This window comes from Phalacrocorax carbo, chromosome 2 (genome assembly GCF_963921805.1).
Source record: "Phalacrocorax carbo chromosome 2, bPhaCar2.1, whole genome shotgun sequence".
Taxonomy (NCBI): Eukaryota; Metazoa; Chordata; class Aves; order Suliformes; family Phalacrocoracidae; genus Phalacrocorax; species Phalacrocorax carbo.
The window spans coordinates 53934831-53955496 of record NC_087514.1 but is presented as its reverse complement, the minus strand read 5'-3'; the positions used below and the strand labels follow the sequence as shown (position 1 = coordinate 53955496).

At 39.6% G+C, this 20666-nt stretch overlaps 1 protein-coding gene across 1 annotated transcript; it reads left to right on the top strand.

Moving 5' to 3' along the window:
• The first annotated feature begins 31 nt into the window (after positions 1 to 31).
• Positions 32 to 19027, top strand: METTL4 (methyltransferase 4, N6-adenosine). Its single transcript, XM_064442924.1, has 8 exons — positions 32 to 1201; positions 1926 to 1988; positions 5752 to 6118; positions 8389 to 8458; positions 9794 to 9968; positions 10175 to 10281; positions 10889 to 10977; positions 17758 to 19027. The coding sequence occupies exons 1-8, from the start codon at positions 773 to 775 to the stop codon at positions 17901 to 17903; spliced, it is 1446 nt and encodes a 481-aa protein (XP_064298994.1). The 5' UTR covers positions 32 to 772; the 3' UTR covers positions 17904 to 19027.
• The last annotated feature ends 1639 nt before the right edge of the window (positions 19028 to 20666 follow it).

The window sequence follows — 20666 nt, the reverse complement described above, 5'->3', positions numbered from 1 at the left end:
TTACCCGCAAACCGGCAGATTCCCCCAAAAGCACTCTGGAGAGGAGGTGGCGGCCGTACGGCAAGATGGCGGCGGGGGGCGGAGCGGTGGCGGTAAGCCTGCCGGGTGCCGTTGGGCTGTGGCAGGGCCCGGGGCGGCGGGCCGCTCCCTCCCTATCCACCCGCAGTAACTGCTCGGAGCCGCCGTGCCGAGCCTCCGCACGGGCTTCGGCAGCTCCTCCCCTGCTCGGTGCGGGGGGTGCTGCGCCGTCGGGCCCCTCCTGCCGCCGAGTGGCGAGGGGACACGGCCGAGGGGTGGTTCCGAGGAAACCCCTGAGCTTCCGGGCCCGGTGTTCCTGCGGGCGCGGGGCCGCGACTGACCCGGTACTGCTCTTACTGCTCCTGAGCGCTGCCCTGTAAAGTCTTGATTTATGTAGTTGCTGTGTATCATAATGCTGTTTTCTAACTGGCTAAAAAAGTAATCTTAGATAAAATATACACTTTATAAAATTATAGAAAGTTATTTAGACCTTGCTTGCTATAAAAAAAGTGAAATCGGAATGAAGCAGGTCACAACGAGGAAAACGGCTGAAGTCAGAAGTTTCTGCAGTGTATCCTGTGTGCACGTGGAAATCTCTGTCAGAAGATAAGTGCTGCTTTATTAAACAGTGATAATTCTGAAAAGTGAACTCTTAAAAAAAATTCCCACAGGAGAAGTTTGCTTCAGGAAGTGTGTACGATTACCGGCTACAGCTTCAAGGAGTTGATTTTCCTTCGTGAAAAGGGGAACTGTGATGTCTGTGGTACATCGGCTGACGGCGGGGTGGCTTGTGGATCATCTGTCTTTCATCAACCAGTGTGGCTATGAGATCTGTCACTCCTTTGCATACCGTGGTAACGTCACTCTCAATGCTTCTGATGCTTCTACTGAACATTATCATGCTACTTCTACCTTTCCTGCCACATCCTCACCAAGAGATGGTCCTACTCCTAGTCGTGGAGATGCAATAGAAACAGAAGGTAAAACAGAAAAAATTAGATATATGTTTCGAGAGGAGTTCTTTGACATTTCTAAGCCCCATATAGCTGCAGCTCCTGAGGAGCAGCTGTGGCAGGGATGCCCTGAGGTGATTCTCACAGAAGTAAAGGCCAACAGCAACAGAGAGGAACACCAAGAAGGAACCACGAGTGGTGTCGGAGATTCCGTTGCCAGTGCTAGGAAGGTATGCTCTCTGTATTACAGTAAACTACGGCAATCCCCTGGTAAATAATATACCATTAAAAATGTCTTGCACATTTCAGTTTCCTGAAGTTATGTAGGAGAGCAGGAAGTCTTCCACAATAGATCTCAAGATGCATGGAAAATGTAAGCACTCGTAAGGATATTCTTGCGTCCTATGTCAGTAATGTGCATCCTGCGACTCAAAAACAGCGGGTTGCTCACAAAACCTGATGTTGGTTGTGGTCAGGCACTTGAGCTAAAACTGGTAGCCGTCAAGATTGTGCAGATTAACAGGGAGGGAAGGACAGTATGAATTTATTTTCAGTATCTAGATTGTTCAGTACTATTCCTTATGGACAAAAAAAAAAATAACCCCAGTCGCTCATCTAAACAAACAGATGTAATTGTGAAGAACTAGTTAATTTTCTCCTGTTACTGATAAACTGCACTTGGGAGCTGTGGCACGCACTAGGTACCTTCCGATCCCAATGCCGTGAGTAACACGACACAGCTTTGAATCGATGTGCCTCGAGAATGCCTACAGCAGCCTAAGTATTTTGAGATCGTTTTGCTTATTGGACTTATGCTTGTGATAGAAAAAGAAAGAGATTGAAGTTTCTTTTGCTTTTGAAAGAGTTCATTTGTAATTCAGGTATGTTTGACTGTTTTTTCCTTTTGTCATGGAGTAATATGGATTCCCCCCCCCCCATTTGCTCATTCTGCAGAAACGTAAAAGGAAATGCGTATTCAACCAAGGTGAACTGGATGCTTTAGAATACCATTCAAAGGTAGGCCTGAACAAAAGTATACTTTGTGAGTATGTGATGCCTGACTTTGGGCATGTGCAGAGGGCAAGTCATGGTTGCAGACAGGTTCTGTTCTTGTAGCTTGTTCCACTAACAGGGAGGTCATCTCTCCAGTCCTTAAATGAGTAAGTGCATACAGAGAATATCTTCTGTGTAGATATAGGTGAAACTAGGCATGAAACTACAGCTGAGACATTTCAAAGAGCTGCAAGCTGCATTCACAAAATATCTTTTACTGTTATGGATAACTGAGCATTATATAGTCATGAGTTGAACATTAGTTGAACAGGAAGTGACTGAGTTGAACAGGAAATGACTGAAATAAACAGCGTAACCTGTTCTGAAGATCAATTCATCTTTAGCTGTGCTGAAGTTATTCAAAGCTTCCCTGAACAAATGTACTTCAAGATGTCTCGCTTTGCCTAATGAGAATGAATTATTCCCTCTCACATTTTACGTTGTCATACTAAAGCATCATGAATGAATTAGAATTCAAGTCTCTATTTCGGCTCACGTCAGCAATGTATTGGTGAAGTCACAACTGAATTTCACTGAAGCATGTTAGTAAATCCTAGAAATGTAATCTGTGGTTAATGTTTGATGTATTCTTACTGCTTTCCTAAATAGTGATGTTAACCTGAACTAGGACCTGCACTTGCTTTCTTTCCTCTGACAAAGGTGTTAGTCATACTGGGCTTTTTGTTTAATTCTCTTCCTCTTGGGCTATATTTAAAAGACTAAATTTTTCTTCTCTTGCATGGCAACAATTTTGCAGTAAACATGTACAGTTTGCTATGATACAGTGTAGAGGTCCTGTAATTATTGTTGTGAATAAGCTATGCATGTGCAGAATCACCTTAAAGGTGAGAACGTTGAAGGTCAAGGTCATAGAATCATAGAATAATAGAATCGTTAAGGTTGGAAAAGACCCTGTAGATCATTGAGTCCAACTGCTAACCTATCACTGCCAAGTCCACCACTAAACCATATCCTCAGGCACCACATCTACCCTTCTTTTAAATACCTCCAGGGATGGAGACTCAACCACCTCCCTGGGCAGCCTGTTCCAATGTTTGACAGCCCTTTCGGTGAAGAAGTTTTTCCTAATGTCCAACTTAAACTTCCCCTGGCGCAGCTTGAGGCCATTTCCTCTTGTCCTATCGCTTGTTACTTGGGAGAGGAGTCTGACCCCTGCCTCACTACAACCACCTTTCAGGTAGTTGTAGAGAGCAAGAAGGTCTCCTGTCAGGCTCCTCTTCTCCAGGCTAAACAACCCCAGTTCCCTCAGCCACTCCTCATAAGACTTGCGCTCTAGACCCTTCATCAGCCTCGTTGCCCTTCTCTGGACACACTCCAGCACCTGGATGTCCTTCTTGTAGTGAGGGGCCCCAGACTGAACACAGTATTCAACGTGCAGCCTCACCAGTGCCGAGTACAGGGGCACGATCACTTCCCTATTCCTGCTGGCCACACTGTTCCTGATACAAGCCAGGATGCTGTTGGCCTTCTTGGCCACCTGGGCACACTGCTGGCTCATGTTCAGGCGACTGTCAACCAACACCCCCAGGTCCTTCTCTGCTGGGCAGCTTTCCAGCCACTCTTCCCCAAGCCTGTAGTGTTGCATGGGGTGGTTGTGATCAAAGAGCAGGACCTGGCACTTGGCCTTGTTGAATCTCATACCGTTGGCTCCAGTCCATTGATCCAGCCTGTCCAGGTCCCTCTGTAGGGCCTTCCTCCCCTCCAGCAGATTGACACTTCCACCCAGCTTGGTGTCATCTGCAAACTTACTGAGGGTGCACTCAATCCCCTCATCCAGATCATCAATGAAGATATTGAACAGGACCAGCCCCAACACTGAGCCCTGGGGAACACCACTCGTGACTGGCCGCCAACTGGGTTTGACTCCATTCACCACCACTCTCTGGGCTCGGCCGTCCAGCCAGTTTTTAACCCAGCGCAGAGTGCACTTGTCCAAGCCGTGAGCAGCCAGCTTCTCCAGGAGAATGATGTGGGAGATGGTGTCAAAGGCCTTACTAAAGTCCAAGCAGACAATGTCCACAGCCTTCCCCTCATCCACTAAGTGGGTCACCTTGTCATAGAAGGAGACCAGGTTGGTGAAGCAGGACCTCCCTTTCATAAACCCATGCTGGCTGAGCCCGATCCCCTGGTTGTCCCGCATGTGCTGTGTAATGGCATTCAAGATGATCTGCTCCATGAAATGAAGATTTTTGAGTATGAAAACCTTTCAGCTAAAGTAAAGTCATTCAACAAAAGGAATAAGGGAAGAAATGAAGAGAAGAAGTTGGATGTTGTGGAGGCCTGTGTAGCTTCAAATGGTTTTTGGTGAATATGCAAAAAAGACAGTTTTGAAAAATATGTGGTTGCAGCTAGCCTGTGATACCATTCACAGATTAGAATGTATTGTTTTTACTGTATTTGTAGTGTTAAACACTGTAGCTCTGCAAGTCAGTTCAGATTATTTTGGCACTTATTGATATCTTTAGAATCATTTTCCAAAAAAAAAACCCCTAAATTTGTGTCTGCCAATGAAAGCAGGCATTGAATCCATTTATGCATTTCAGTCAGAGTCAACACAGAGGACAGTACAAAAAAACCGCTATATTCCGTCAGCAGCCATTTGTTAAAACTAATGTTTAAATTAATTGATAATAAGAGGCTTTGTTCACCTCTGAATTAACGTGTGGATATAAGAAGAAGAGTCATCTGCATTAATTCAGCTGTACAACATGTAGCATTTCTAAGAATGCATCTAGTAATTCTGTTAAAGTAGTGCAAACTTTTGCTATCACAGATGTAGGTACTAAAAAATGATGATTCTGTCCCTTCAGATATCTAGATGGTGGTGATATTAAAAAAATGATTTTGAAAAAATCTCCCCCTCCCTCCCCCCCAAATTTGGAAATGGTTATAAAGAGTATTTTGTAAAAATATCTTGTAGCATTGAGGATTCTGTAACCAGGAGCTTTAGAAGCCATAATATGTATTTGAAACCTTCGATAATACAACTGTAACTGGCAGTATTGCTAGTCTAAATGAACAAAAATGTCCCATTGATAATTAAAACTCATACAGGCTCAGTGATTTGGGAATAAACTAGGTCTCTAAATTTTGCAAAGGGAGGGTGCTGAAATGACTGAGAGTGTATATAGATTGAAGGGTCTTGTCTTTCTGGACTCACTGGCGGATTATTTGAGAGGTGTGTCACTTAGAAAAGATGCAAAACCAAATTCTAATAATTTTATTTCCTTTTTGTACTTCCATATTACTTTTAAAATGCATAAACTATTGTTTTTCAAAATTAATTAAAATGTGGAAAAATACTGATTTTTAGATCCCAGTATACATCTCAAACAAAAATGTTTATGGACACAGTAGCTTGAAATTAGATTAGAATTTTAACTTAAATTATTTCTTTGATATTTGTGTTTGTTTGGAACAATAATATTCCACCTCTGTTGTCTGTGAAATGTTTTATTCAGTAGTCAGTCACTCTTTCTTTCTCTAGGCTTCTAATTGTTGTCACTTTACCAAAAAAAACAACAACAAAAGTTAGCATGGCCTCATTATCATGCCTTTGTAGCTTTTGAGTAAATGATCTCAGTATTTGGCAAGGATCCTTTTCCCACTCTGCAGATTGAAAATGTTTTGATTTCCGTTGCATTCTGTGATCAAGTAGATACTTGAAAGATCATTTCTTTTCCCTTGTTTCTTTATGACCATACAGGTCAGGAAGCTCATTTGGGAAGGCACTTTGCATTTAGTTCAAGAAGGCCTGAAAAGTGGTTTTCTTCACCGCACTACTGCAGAACTCAGTTGCAGGAAGAATGTTGTTCCTGGACACATAGGCTGTGGGTTGGCTGAATTATGTGAAATGGCAAAGCAGTTTCCAGCTGTGAATGAAAGTGACCATCAAGCTATACATGTGCTAGATGATGAAACCTCCATTCCAGAGCATGATCTGCTTTCGTGTGTTACAGAAAACAGCTCAGACTGTGCAAAGATCGTTGTGTTAATGGGGCAGAAATACTTGGTGCCACCAAAAAGCAGTTTCCTTTTATCTGATATTTCATGTTTACATCCCCTGCTGAACTGTAAGTATCTTTAGGCATTAGAATTTACCACTTCCCTCCTACATGAGAAGGCCAGTTAATGTCAGGATGACTGAGGACTCAATGAATGGATTTTAATGTACAGCATCACACTGGTAGGAAATGCTGCTGCAAGCTTTCAAAGTGGTATTTCTAACTTTGTGCAAATAGGTGAGGGTTTTCAAAGGATTCTTGAGTGATTAGGAGCTCATGTCATGGGGGGATTATCTGTCTCCAGGAGGCTCCTTTAAAAGTCTCAGCCACAGCATTTTACATGAAGGCCAAAATACGGCAATTTGTAAGCGTGTCATGAGCCGCTGTCAGTATAGAAGTCATGTAAATGCATTAATTGGGACTAGATGTGCTGCTGGGTCCCTATTCCATAGGATGAGGCTTTAATATAGACAAATCCATGCTGCTGCTGGGGTGGTGTTCCTGCTGTCTTGGTTTTTAGCTAGATTAGATCGTGGGAGAGGGATGGGATTATGCACCTTAAAGCAAGGGTTCCCTTACAGATTCATCCTGTTTAGCAGCAGGGTCTATTTAGATTGTCATAAACTGATTGTGAAACCAACTCCAGCATCCCTCAGATAAGGTAACAATGTGAGAGGCTGCTGGACCCAGCTGGAGGTGAACACCACTTCAGCAAGACCATGAGTAGCAAACATGAGCTGACTTGGTTATCAGCTGCTACATTTCACAGCTGAGAGTGCTGGCTTAAGCCAAAATCAGTGATAGGGAAGTGGTGGGATTTTAGAGTTAATAACTCCTCTGTAAAAGTAAATCAAAAGCTATCCAAGCCGGTATCCCCAGCCTTAATGGGCCATGCAGAAAGCTTTAAGCTGACAACATGTGGTAGTCTTCACTGTACTTCACCATTCCATTAACTTTCAATTTGACCTTTATTATTATTAGCATCTAAGCTTCATTAGACATTCTTATAGGAAAGTTGTTTCCTGTGAGCAAGAGCTGGGGATTACTGCTCTACCCTCTAATCAATAATTTTGGATTTCTTAGTTAGTTACATATGTTTCCTTCCTTCTAATATGCAATTTAGATGCTTTCACTGATTTTTTTTTAATTAAGAAGACATGCAGGAGGTGGAATCTTATTATTGAAATAATAATTTTATATTTGAAGTCCAGAATTTAGCCAGCTAATTGCTTTCAGCTGTATGAAAGAAGGAAGATCACTATTACTGTGCTACTGTACTATCATTATGCACAGCTGTGCATATAGCAAGTTTGGATTCTCCCAGAGGTCAGAGAGCAGTCCAAGAAATTTGAGAGAATGCTTTTGAAGTAACCAACAGTAAATGTTAATATAATGCCATGACTTAGATTTTTCTTTTTTTTTTTTTTTTTTTTGTGAAAGTCTACTGTTCATTTTAATTACTATTTGGCAAGTGAAAGGGAAGAAGAAAAAAGAAGTCTTTCTTGCTGGTCAGCCCACTGTCAGTGTAACACCTCCAATATTAATAAAGGAATAAGATGTAGGAAGCACATTGAATGGACGTTAAGAGTGAAGCTGTTATTCTTACTAGCTGTTTAAACAATTAGCATCACACTCAATGGAGGAACAAATAAGTTCTGTGGAAAAAAATAAAATTGGAGAGTCCTGTTTTTTCATGGATGTGTCCTGTATTTTCTCTCCTCCAGCTAAAGCAAACCCAGCTTCTTCCATGAAGACTCTTTCGGTCTCCTTCATCTTGTCCATTAATTTCCATTTCATACACTGGGTCTAGCTCTCTGTCTCTCTTCACCTCCAGTGGTGCAAAACAGAGTTTTCCAGGGCTGGTTTGGAGCTCTGTGTCTCAACTGGCCTGCTGAAGGATCAGATGGACAGGGATCTTGTGTTCAGGGCTGCAGCCGTTCACTCGGCTGGGTGCCTTATTACATAGCTTCTGTTAGGAAACTTGGAGAAATTTTCATCTTTGAGACTTGCGCTCTGCTATCAGGTTTTTTTCTGAAAGTCCCCAAGATGTTAAAAATTTTGTGGAGGGCTCTGACACAGATCACATTTATGTCCCTTCCTTTGGTAAGCAGCCTAAAAATCCCTGAAGTATATGATTATCTGAATTAAAACAAGCATGCTAGAAGCCTTTTAACTTCTTATTTGGAAAGAACAGAAGAAAGCTGTGGTTTTGCTGCGTGGTTGGCTCTTTAAATGTTTGTAGGTTGGTAGCTAAGCCTTTATCAGTTTAAAATAAATCAGTAGATTTATTTTAAAAGGAATTTATTGGCTTTTTTTTTTTTTGTAATTTCACTTCCCAGACAAGAAAAAGTATGATGTAATTGTGATTGATCCACCATGGGACAACAAGTCCGTTAAAAGGAGTAACAGGTAAATTTTATAGTAAAATCAAATGAACTTTGTTGTCTTGGTTTCCGAAGGGTAATTAACGTTTTAATATACCGGTGCAATCCAAGACCAATATAACTGTGAAACTGTAGCTTAAACTAGCAAGTGTCTTGGCTCATGCCTACCTTCAAATCTATGAAATGTCTTGGGGGTTTCACTGAAATGCTTTGGATACTTTGCATACAAAATATTTGCAAGGGTAGATCTTAAATTACCTAACTGGTGAGAGAATGTTAATCCTTGAGATTTATAAGGAAGGCCTGTTTTGTAAGCTCCAGATCATGCAGATACTCATTTGAAATTAATAGGGTTGCTTTAGTGGGCATAAAGCGAGATAAATGTGTAAGTATTTCCAGGACTGAGGTCTAATTCAGAAGTTCTAGTTTTTAAATTTTTTTTTTTTCATGTGTGCTGTAGTTTGGGCTTCAGTGTGATGGGTAGAAGAGAGAAAGTGATAATGCAGCAGTAAAATCCTCAAGTGCAATAGGAACTTTCAGAGTACTGTAGTTTATCAAGTGGTTAACTTAAAATTTTATGGGCTTCCTTCTCCACTGAGTAACATCAGGCTTATGACAGTGGAGCTCTCTTGATTACCATAGAATTGCATCCATGTGAAAGAAGGGCAGTCAGGAAATATGGCCTTACAACTTTCTAGAATAATGTCTACTCAAAAAAAAAAGAAATTTTAGTTATTCACAAGCATGAATTAGCCAGCACAAAATAAAGGCAAAAGTTGGAAGAGTTATCACTGCTGTTAGTTACCTTGTTGATGGCTAATCCTTGTTAAGCATTTCACATCTGGGTTGTGAATCTTGATTTCTCTGGGCAGTCCAGTCGAGGAGGTATTTTGGATTTTATCCTTGTTACCTGTTTCTCCCTGTTGTTCTCAGTGCTGCGTTGTATAGGGATCCCAGGTACGCAGGCGGTGGCTGCCAATTCCAGTAGGCAGCATGCCAATGTTTCCGATGCTGGAACGTGTAGGTTCCACAAATTGTGACTCACGGGTAGTATAGAATAGCATCATGTGGGCTTTTAGACTTCTTCAGAATCACAACTTATAATACTTTGTTTGGGGGAATAGTAGAAATATGTAGTTAAAGTTTCTGCTCAGTAAAACTTCAGTACATACACCAATAATTTTATATCAGACTCCATCAGATTTGGCCACTGGGTGTCAGTCTTGATCTATTTTTATGACTTGTCAGGAGGCAATTCTTGAAACATCTTGGCTGTGTAATTTCTTTATCCATTTGTGTTGCTTTGCAATTTTTGTATTTGGTATATGCTAACTTGCATTCTCACTGTGTTGCTGTATAGATACAGCCACTTGTCTTCATGGCAAATCAAGCAGATTCCTGTACCAGCACTAGCTGCTCCAAATTGTCTTGTAGTCACGTGGGTGACTAATAGACAGAAGCACTTACGGTTTGTTAAGGATGAACTTTATCCGCATTGGTCTGTGAAAGCACTTGCTGAGTGGCACTGGGTAAAAGTAAGTTCTCATTTTTTTTGTTGCTTTGTTGGAGACTGAAAGGGCTTTCACTATGACACTTCATATTCTTGTAATTTGTCTATTTACTTTTATGTGCTTTCGTATTTGAAAGGTATGGTATTGACAGTATCTTATTATCAAAGAAAATGTCTCAAAAATATGATATGAAAATCTTCTACTGTGTACTGTTAACTCCTTTGTGTCAGATTACTAGAGCTGGAGAATTTATATTGCCGTTGGATTCTTTACACAAAAAGCCCTATGAAGTTCTTGTGCTGGGGAGAGTTCAAGAAGATGTAAAGGAAACATTAAGGTATGCCAAGATATTTATAGTAAATGTCTTTTTTGAGGCTGCTAGGATTCTCTTTGTATGTATCACTTGTTCATAGTACAATATAATGCAAAATCTTCTCTTAGCATCATCTTGTGTCTGATTGTGGACCTAAAAATAGCTTTATTAGCTTTGGGACGAGGGAGTGCTCTAGTGAGGTTCACGGGTGGAGACCTTTGTTCCTTACATCGGTGTTGGGGAACTGGCTCAGATAAAAGCCTCGTGGACAGGGAGGGCTTCCTTTGCTGGCAAGTTCTCTTGGACCATGTGTCCCTGGCACAGGCTGATGCCATTTTGGGGATGCTGGTGTTTTTCTACACATGAAAACATACAGGATTATGTTGTTTGTTTTCAAAGGCTTTGTATGGCTGTTGTTAACCACATTTTGTCTAAAGCCTCAGTGATTTCGTAAACTGTCCTTTCACGTATTATGGGTGAATGACATTTAACTTCCCTTAGACTTATCTGAAGTTTGACTGTGAATGAACATTTTGTGTTAGCTCCCATCTGAAGGAGCTCTGTGAGAGCTGCAGCATCACATTTGGTGGTATTCATTCTCATGCCTCTTTTCTTCTGATTTATACGACAGGAAATCTGAAGATGTACTTCCAATTCCAGAACATAAGTTAATTGTCAGCATACCTTGCAGTCTGCACTCACATAAACCTCCTCTTACTGGTACGTTTTGTTTTGTTGCATAATGTTTCTGTAGGGCATTGGACTTGGATATCTGAAATGATGTACCTAGAATGAGATACCTTTATATATGAAGTGCCTTGGTTTCCCATATGCCAAACAATTCTGCTTAATAGGACTTGTGGTTCTTCAGCGTTTCTAACAATGTTGTCAGATGCCTCAGTCTTGATCTCTAAAAATGAATATGAAAGTAGAACTTCAAGCATGATTGTGTGAATATTTTGGGTAGACGCGTAAAGAAAAAAGCTACATTTTTAAAATTTGTTTTTAAATGCTGCAGGAACAGTTTACAGTAGGTAGTTATGCCAAATGACCTAAAGTACCTTGTGGTGTTGGGGAACTTTGGGAATATAAAAAATAGGATATCTTACACTTAGTTAATAAAAGCAGAAACCTCTTTCTTTATTATAGAATCATAGAATCGTTAAGGTTGGAAAAGACCCTTAAGATCCTTGAGTCCAAATGCTAACCTATCACTGCCAATGTCATCCTGAAAGAAATAATTTTATTTCTGCCTGAGTTGTTCATATACCTGCAGTACAGTTGTGCGTTTAAATAAAAACCCAATTATTTTAAAACTGTTTAACAATAGGCAGCAAATAAGACGTGCCCAGCTTATTTCTGAGGAGCTGCATTTAATTTACTAGAACTGATGCAGTAACACCAGCCAGCCAGTTAGCGTGGGTATGAATTTAACTTTTCAGAGTTTAGTCCAAAGGATTTGAAGATTTCTGGGTGATGTTACCATTAGTACATTGTTCTGGAGCACTCTGACTAATTTCATCTATAGAAAATGGTACTTGTTTCATCATTATAGCATCTGAGCACTTTACAACGCTATGGTAAGAAACATATGGTTTCATCGTCCCTCAAGGGGAAAGCTCATGATGAATCTGCAAGTATTCCAGGTGCACGTGGCACTATGTAATCACATCAGAAAAGGCAGGTAGAAGAAATGCATAATGTTCTTGGAGAGGAGAGGCATCACAGTTTGCTTCACTGGCATGCTTTCCTTTTTCTATTCCCAAGGAATAGAACAACTTCGGTTAGGAAGCTGATCTGGACAGTTGTTACATGTTCAGGGAGGTTCTAAAATTTGTATTTTGGGCTTGTATTTATTAAATAAAAAAATACATATATACCTATTGAAAAACTAGTAAGAAGGCACATATTTTGGTTAGCTAAAAGTAAAAAAAGGCAATTCTAGGAGGATCTTTTTGCAGTTCTGAAGCCATGTCTTTAAGAATTAGGGCTACAGCAGGAAGTACGTGTGTTGATTTAAGCGAGTGAATGGTAGGGTAGTGATCTGAGGCAGCCACCTAGAGCCTTTTCAGAAGACCAGTGCTTAGCAGCACACTCGGACACAAGCAGTAAACTTGTGAGGTATCCAGGGGTGCAAAACAGAGGTTTATAAGTATTACAGAGAATTCTAGTGCCAGAATGGTCCTCAGAACAATCTTTTGTAGGGCAGAATCTAGAAACCGTACTGGGGAATCCTTTAAAAATTATGATCCTGAATGGTTTTTGAAATAAATTGTCGATGCTAATTTATATATTTCTTGAGTCTTGAATGCTGGCATTTGATACCATTGTTCACCATTTATGTTTCTGTTTGAAGAATGAATTTCTGTTGAGCAATATCAGTGATTTACAAGGTTTTTATAAAAATCCACTTGTATCCTACAGTTTTGGCAGCTCCATTCAGCTCCATGTTTATGGTATGAAAAGGTAGACCATAAGACAAAAGCTAACTGCTGATGCTTTGACTTCAGTGTTGTAAAAGGGTATCACTTCCATGACCGGACAGTATTCTCAAGTGGCCAATAGAGAGCAGCTGAGCTACATCCTAGAGTGATTCAGAAGAAATTTGAACAGAAGCAGAGATTTGGCAATGGGGCAGAAGGACACCTGATGAGTCACACGCATTCTTTATGCTTTGTTTAAGTAGTAACAAAGCCAAAAATATTAGTATTTACTGATGCTGTCTGGTACTTTATTTCTTATTACTACTATAAAGGCTGTATGTTGGTACATATGTAGCCACTTAATGACTGATTGTAACAGTTTATCTCTCTGGGGAAAGAGAAAGATGTAAATTAAAGTAAGCCATCAAAAAGAGATGTTTGGGTTCCTACAGTGCATTTAACCATGAAATTGCGACCGTAGGGGTTTTTGGTGATGCATGTGCTGTGTTCACTGCTTAGAGCTTTAATACGTCATTGTAAATGTACTTAAGCTTCTTTATGCAAATGCGTTAAAATGAAATTTTATTACTTCTGGTTTTGCTTCAAATAACAGCAGGGTTTCTTCCTAATTCAATTCAGCGTTGCTCTTAGAAGGCATAGAAGGTATTCTGTTACACAAATGATTGATGTGAAGTAATGTAGAATTTCAAACACCCCCTTTCCTTTTCCTGTTTTATAGAGTCTTCTTCTTGTAGTCATCTCCCCTCCAGTTTTTAAGTATGTACATTTATTGTTAGAAAATAATATTGTCATATAGGAATATTCCTAAAACCATTGGAATTAATTCTTGGCTATGTTCTAGCCACTTTGCATATCTCCAGCAGAAGAGTGCAATGGGATATCTTGGGAACTCCCTCCTGTAGCAACCCTGGCTTGTTAGGCCATGTTATAAAAGTGTTCTTGGAAGTAAGAAGTAAATACCTTTTGTTTCCTTATGCACCTTGCGAGTCCTTACTGTTAGACTAATTGATAGGTCCATCAACATCTAGGGTTAACTTGAAGCTCAGGAAGGATGCAGAGATGTAAAGCCATTTTTGTGCTTAGTTTCAGGTCGTTTTCTAGCCCTACTCTCTTCAGGGATTAGACAAACTGGGCAGTAAGGACCTCTACATTGCAAACTCTTTTGAAGGATTACTGCGAAATGAGTTCAGTCGTGTGCTTTGTGTGGCTCACAAATCAGATCGTGAAAAGCTGACAGTCATTTTCACTTTATGTATCCAATTTGCCGTGCAGAACTTGCTTTTTAGGTGATGGAAGTTCAAAAGATAAGGGGAAACTGTTGCTTGTTTTGAAAATGATCCCTTCTTTTCCTTATTGAAGCATTCCTTATTTAAACATTTTTAGCAGCATGCATCTTCAATACATATTTGGGATTAGGAGTAGGCAGGTGTGGCAGGTATCCTGCCTGACCGCCAGATCACGCTTCAGAAGGAAGTGGGTTTTCTGGAAGACCAGTGTTACATCTACCAGCTGGCTTTGTGCTAGCTTTGTGTGTAGGTGCCCAAGGATAGGTGCCTGAGTTGCTGTCATAGTGTTCATGACACCTGCAAGCTGTTTATTGTCAGTGGTATCTGTAGGTGGATAGAAGTAATTGTGTGGTTTTTCTTTTTTTATTTAAATCTGTTGCTATGGTAGAAAAACTTAATATTTAATCCTTCTACTGATGTAGATCCTCTAACCTGTTTTCAGAGGAAAAAATTCTAGAGTTTGCTTAAGGGCTGCAAGTCAGATCCATGTGTGTTAGAGTAGCCTTCTGGTGATATAAAAGCCTAGCAAAGAAGCTATAATTCGTAACCTGAACACTGACTCTTCCTATTTTAAGGAAACCTGTGTAATGAGATTTTATGCCAATAAGATACAGCCACATTATTGCCCTCTTGATATGGTTATTTTCATTGCAGTGCAAGTTACTGCCTGATGTGATTATGTAAATACCTACAACCTAGCAATGAAAAATCATACTATAATGTGATCTTGAATTATATGTAATCTGTTTTTTAAAAAACCTTCTGACTTTAGAAAAGACCCTCTCTCTGGCAGCAGTCGAGGGGAAGATTCCTGGGACTTCCTTTTTAAATTCTATAACCAAATCAATCCAAAGATTGGCACAAGCTTCCTGCTTCTGCTGAACTGACTTATTTTTTGGCTATCTCTTTTTTGCTTTCCTTCAAACCAATCTTCGAGGTTGGTTGAATTTCCTAAGTCTGCTTCTAAAATTGTTTTTAGGCATGGAAGTTTTTGGTGCTTAGTAAAACTGCTTTTGATTACTGGACTTAGTGCTGTGATGGTACTTTTAATTTATGCATTTTAAGAATGAATGTCAACAACACTAATGTGCTCTTAATGAAATTTTGTCACCTAAACAATTGCTTCCTCTACTTAGAAGCCTATATAAGGCATAAAATGGTTCTATTTTGTTTTTATATGGAGTGGGGGAAGCCATATAAAGCCTGACTCTGCTGTAAGCTGTGCACGATCTTATGCCCATTAGGGTCAAAAAGATGTCCTACAGATGTCAGGGTCTGCTCACAGAGAGCTTATTGAAAGCTTTGGAACTTTGCTTTCCACAGTCTCTCCCTTCTTTTCTGTGGAAAAACTGCAGCCTCCTGCAACGTGGTTTTTCTTAGATGATCAAGAGAATAGATTTTTGGAAGATCTTTGTTAAAGTAATGGAATCATAGAATGGTTTGGGTTGGAAGGGACCTCTAAAGGTCATCTAGTCCAACTCCCCTGCCGTGAGCAGGGACATCTTCAGCTAGGTCTGGTTACCCAGAGCCCCGTCCAACCTGACCTTGAATGTGTCCAGGGATGGGGCATCTACAACCTCTCTGGGCAACCTGTGCCAGTGTTTCACCACCTCCACTGTAAAAAACTTCTTCCTTATATCTAGACTGAATCTACCCTCTTTTGGTTTAAAACCATCACCCCTTGTCTTATAACAGCAGGCCCTGCTAAAAAGTCTGTCCCCATCTTTCTTGTAAGATTTTAAGTATTTGAAGTATATAAAACTTTGAAAGGCCACAATAAGGTCTCCCTGGAGCCTTTTCTTCTCCAGGCTGAACAACCCCAACTCTCTCAGCCTGTCCTCATAGGAGAGGTGCTCCATTCCTCTAATCATGTGAGCAGTAAATTGCGCACAAGAAATCCTTAACTAAATAGAACATTGAAAAAGAACAATAAATTTTACCACATTTTTTTAATATGTTGGGTTTGCAAAATGGTATAAAAGCAGCTACACATAAGTGGTGTCTAATTAGATAAACTCCCGTGACACCAAACAGCGATGTTCAGTGCAGCGTTTTCTGTCAGAATGTACATTTTCCTCTAAACCTCCTGGACTCTTCTCTGCAAATGTTAGATTTGTTTAAACATTTTAGCTTGCCTCTAAAAGAAGCAGTTTTTAGAATAAGATTTCTGCTGGTAGCAGTATTTTTTAGATTAAAAGCTGCCTTGATGATAACCCATCTGAGACATTCATTTGACATTTGGTATAGATTGGGGGAAGGAGGATAGATTTTTAAGCCATGCCAAAATACAAGAAAGTCTGGAAACACCCATTACAAAATGTTTACCAAAAAGTTTTGAATGGATTGAAGCTGTGGAAGGGGTGATCGTGTAGGTAGGAAATGCATCTGGGGTTGGTTAACACTCACTAGTAAGTGAAGTGGATGCTCATACTTCTGCAACAGGAGCAATCTGTGACAAAATCAGCTGTGGTCTCACACAGGGAGTCTGCGACTGGCAAACTTGATGCAAAAAGTCAGAACTTGGATTGCACAAAAAAAAAGCTTTCCCTCTCCCACTTTGATATATGGTGATTGGATGTATTTTTGCTTTCTGCAATGATCATATCTGAAGAGACTGGGTCAAGCAACATAATGCTGGATTTATGAGCTGTAATTTTAAGTTACAGAAATTCAGATCTGATCTGCACTGATCCTTTGGAAAAGGAAATGGTTTCTTAGTTTTTCTTCTTTTGACCTCAGTAGCAACAACAAAAAAACATGTAATTTTTAGTATACGTATGCTTTTCACTCTTTCTGCCTCAGTTTTTTTTGGGTACTCCTTAAGCCTTTGCTTTTCTCATACCTATTTTTATACATAAAATCTTTGTAGCTATTTCCTGAAACCTCGTTAACCACAACCTAGTTGTGGTTTGTTTGTCCCAACCACAAGCTAAATGGCTTTGTGTGGCAAGTAACACATTTAACAATAAAGTGTTTGCAATAATACTTTTCAGGTGGAACGTAAGATCTTTTTCTATCACTCCAAGAATACCAGTCGTAATCGGTGGGTGTTAGTGGCAGGCATCTAACTATTTGGATTTAAGCAGTAAAAGTGCCCAACAGTAGAATAAATTTGAGATTTACGTTACTGAATGAAAGAACACAGTTATATAAATATTTCTGCATTTGCCAAGCTGATATTGGGGAAAAAGAAGTCCCTGCATTGTTATAGCCCTTTTAGTGCTATGCTTATCTAACTGGTGTTTCTTATTTTACCTTTTTAGCAGTTGTCATGTAAAAAAATGCTTTTATCCCCTTTAAGATGTGGAGGAAAAGAGTGATCTTAATTAAGGAAAGCTTTTATTTATTTTTAGAAATATTGCCCCTATGTTATAGGAGCTAAGTGAGTTTTTAAGAGCTGTTTGGTTGGTATTAGTGAAAAATTCAGAACTCATCCATGTAGAGGCTGAAATAAATCCTGATTCCCTTTCTCTAAATGAAAACCAATAAATCAAGGCTATTGAAGGCCTTGACAGTATTGTTCAGAATCTCAAGGGCACTTATTTAAAATTACCTTCTCACTATAAATAGTCCAGCTGTTTGATGAAACCCCTGAAATTAATTTGCTGTCTTTCCCTTTTTTAATGAAACATTCAGTTTTCACCCACTAGCAGCACACGGGAGGTTTCATTTGTTTATTTGTTCATTGTTTATTTTTGTTTCTATTGTTATTTGTACCTTAGTCACGGTTGTTATCATCTTTTTTTTTCTTTTTTTTTTCTCTTGCACAGCGGTTCTGGCAGAGTTTATCAAGCCAGATGTGGAATGCTTGGAGTTGTTTGCTCGCAACCTACAGCCTGGCTGGACCAGCTGGGGAAATGAGGTTTTGAAGTTTCAGCACGTTGATTATTTCACTCTTCTGCAGAATGAAAACTGAGTTGGGTCTTGTAGCTGAATTCTGCAATCCCACACCTTCCCAGCAGACTCTTGAACTTGCTTTTATTACTGATGGTGCACTCAGAAGGTAACAGGAATAAAACCAATTGCACTTCAGTTAAAATTAGTGAAGTGAAAGGATATCTGTTTAATGGTATCTCCATTTGTACAAGCTGGTCCTTTATTTTGAAGATCTTGAGATATTTAAATACTGATGTCAGCGTGTAAGTCCATCTCTGCTTTTTTCAAACCTCAAGAAAATAAAGATATTTTAAAGCAGTCTCACTGCAGCTATCAAATCTGAGCATCTTAAGTGCTACACTGTTGCACTGGTATTATTTTTAAAGAATGGCAATGGAAGTAAACAGTTCTGAATGATGTTTTCTTAAAGAAGATTGGGTTTTGCAAAACAGTGGATTTTGAACTGAAATAATTATGAAGTGTATCCTCCTACATGTTATTATCTGTCTACCTCAGAGGCAATAAAAGGATCAGTGCTTATATTAATTGGCAAATGAATTGTTGACTGACCACATCCTGTGTAAACTCACACTTTTAAAACAGTCAGCAATCCCATCTTTCTGTATATGGTATTAATTCTTTGAATACATTGTAAATGATCAGTCTCAACATCTTAAAAATTCTGCATATGAAGCTGTTAGATTTAACTGAAATTTTAACAGATTATAAGGGTTTTAAAAATTCTCTTTCCTTATGTTCTTGGAACATTAAAAAGCCATGCAAGTGAGCTGGATTTTTCAGCTAACATAAAAATGATCTTTTTTTTTTTTTTCTTAAGAATGGTACGCTTTGTGTGTCCTTTGCTGCCCTTAGAATTGCTTTGAAAAATAAAGAAAAGGAGACTTAACGAAGCCTCTGCCACTTATTCACTTGCAGAGAGGCAGAGGCAGAGCTGCTGGCCAAGCTGATTCTCCTGATGGCAAGCTCCTGAGCTCTGACTATTTATAATGGAGAACAAAATGCCTTGCATACCTTCTTTGCATTCATTCCCCTTTTGGTAGTCTGATGAGCTGTGAAGGTCTGTAAATTAAACTTTAAATGTTAGCAGATTATTTTTTAATAATTTTGTAATAAAAATGAAAATAAAAACAAGTCAGTATCTTATTTGCTGACTCAGTTTCTATATTACGGTACAATTTTATGTTTTACTTATTGGAGCAGTGGAGTTAACATGGAAAAAGTATTTTTCTTTTCTCCCCCCCACCCCCCGGTGAAACATATACTCAAAATCGGTAAGTACTGTAACAGTGAAAGTAGTTACAGTTACCAGGCAAAACACTTCGTGCTGCATGATTTTATTTAGCCTACGTAAGCAACCTTACCTACAACTATAAGGGAGAAGGTGGTTCTTTGTTTGCTTTCAGTTTTACAAGACATTCCCTGCCTGGAGCTTCTGAGTTCCCAGGCAGAATTCCCCTGCCCTCCCAAGGTCGTCTCATCCAGTACTAAATGAGTGTATGAGACTAAAGCATGGAATAAATCATAACTGTTGCACGTATATTGTTTTCCCTTTCTACTCTGTAAAACAGCACAAGAAGTGACGATATTGTCTGTTCCACATCCACTGCTATGAATGGCTCTAGATTATCTTTTAACTGCAAATAAAGGAAAGGGATGAACAGTCTCAGAGATCAGGAAACCACCTTTCTCCTCCTTTGAGCTGTGCAGCAGAATCCTTCTAAGGGAATGACCTTCTTCTAGCTGTTTAAGAATTGATGACCTATTTAATGTCTCTTTTCTGTGCAAGTTTGCAAGTTGCAGCCTTGTAGTCCGTTTCTCTGTTTTCTGAGCTGCTGCGCTCAGAAGCTGAGCAGCCAATTCTGGCAGCCAGGAATCCAGCCTTAAAGTACGGTTTGTATGTAGAGGGCATGTGCAGGCAGGCTGTAAGCTTCTCAGTCTGAGAATCAGAAGTTGACAATTGGAGCCTAAACAATACCTGATCCTGTCATAAATAGTTACAGAATTGTGCGTCGGACGGCTGTCTGCTCTGCTACTTTTCCAGCACTCTGGCTCTGAATATGGCACAAGTGCATAACGTAACACAACTGCAGCCAACCTGAAACTATGGGGTTTTCTCAGGAGGAGGTTCAATGTATCTCTGTTGCTAACTCAGAAATTTCATGGTGGTGTTAACGGTAGTTTCGGGGTCATCTTTAAAGCATAATTATTGGCCTGTTATGCTTAATTAATAATTTAAATAGCCTCTTACTTTTCTAGCTGTCCAAAATTTCAGCTGTCCCCAACCAGCCATCAGATCTTTCAGTGTCAGTCAGATGGTTCCTCTGAGGCAGCATCTGAAGCGTGCCGAATAATCGGTGGTGAGTGAAGCCAGCTAATATAAAAGGACAAGATCCGAATTCCTTTTATAATGAATAATATTATCTATATCAATTGCTCCATATTACTTTTGTGTTGGAAAGATGCCCTCTGTTGTGTCAAGCCTTGTATAAAAATAGGAAGCCTGCTCTGAAGTGTTTACAGACTTGGTAAGAAATGAAAGAACAAGGGAGAAGATAAGGATGGAGGAATACAGGAAAGCAATGAGATGTTGAGGTGAATATGGTAAGTAGCAGCCTAGGTATTATGCACATCTTCAGTGTTCCCAAGAAACGATAGGGCTTTTTTCCCCCAATTTTTAAAGAGATTTTCTGCTTTTCTATTTTAGTATTTTAAAATTCACACATTCCAAGGAAAAATAAGTGAAGTGTGTATTTTATTAACGACACTGATAGGGTTTTTTTAA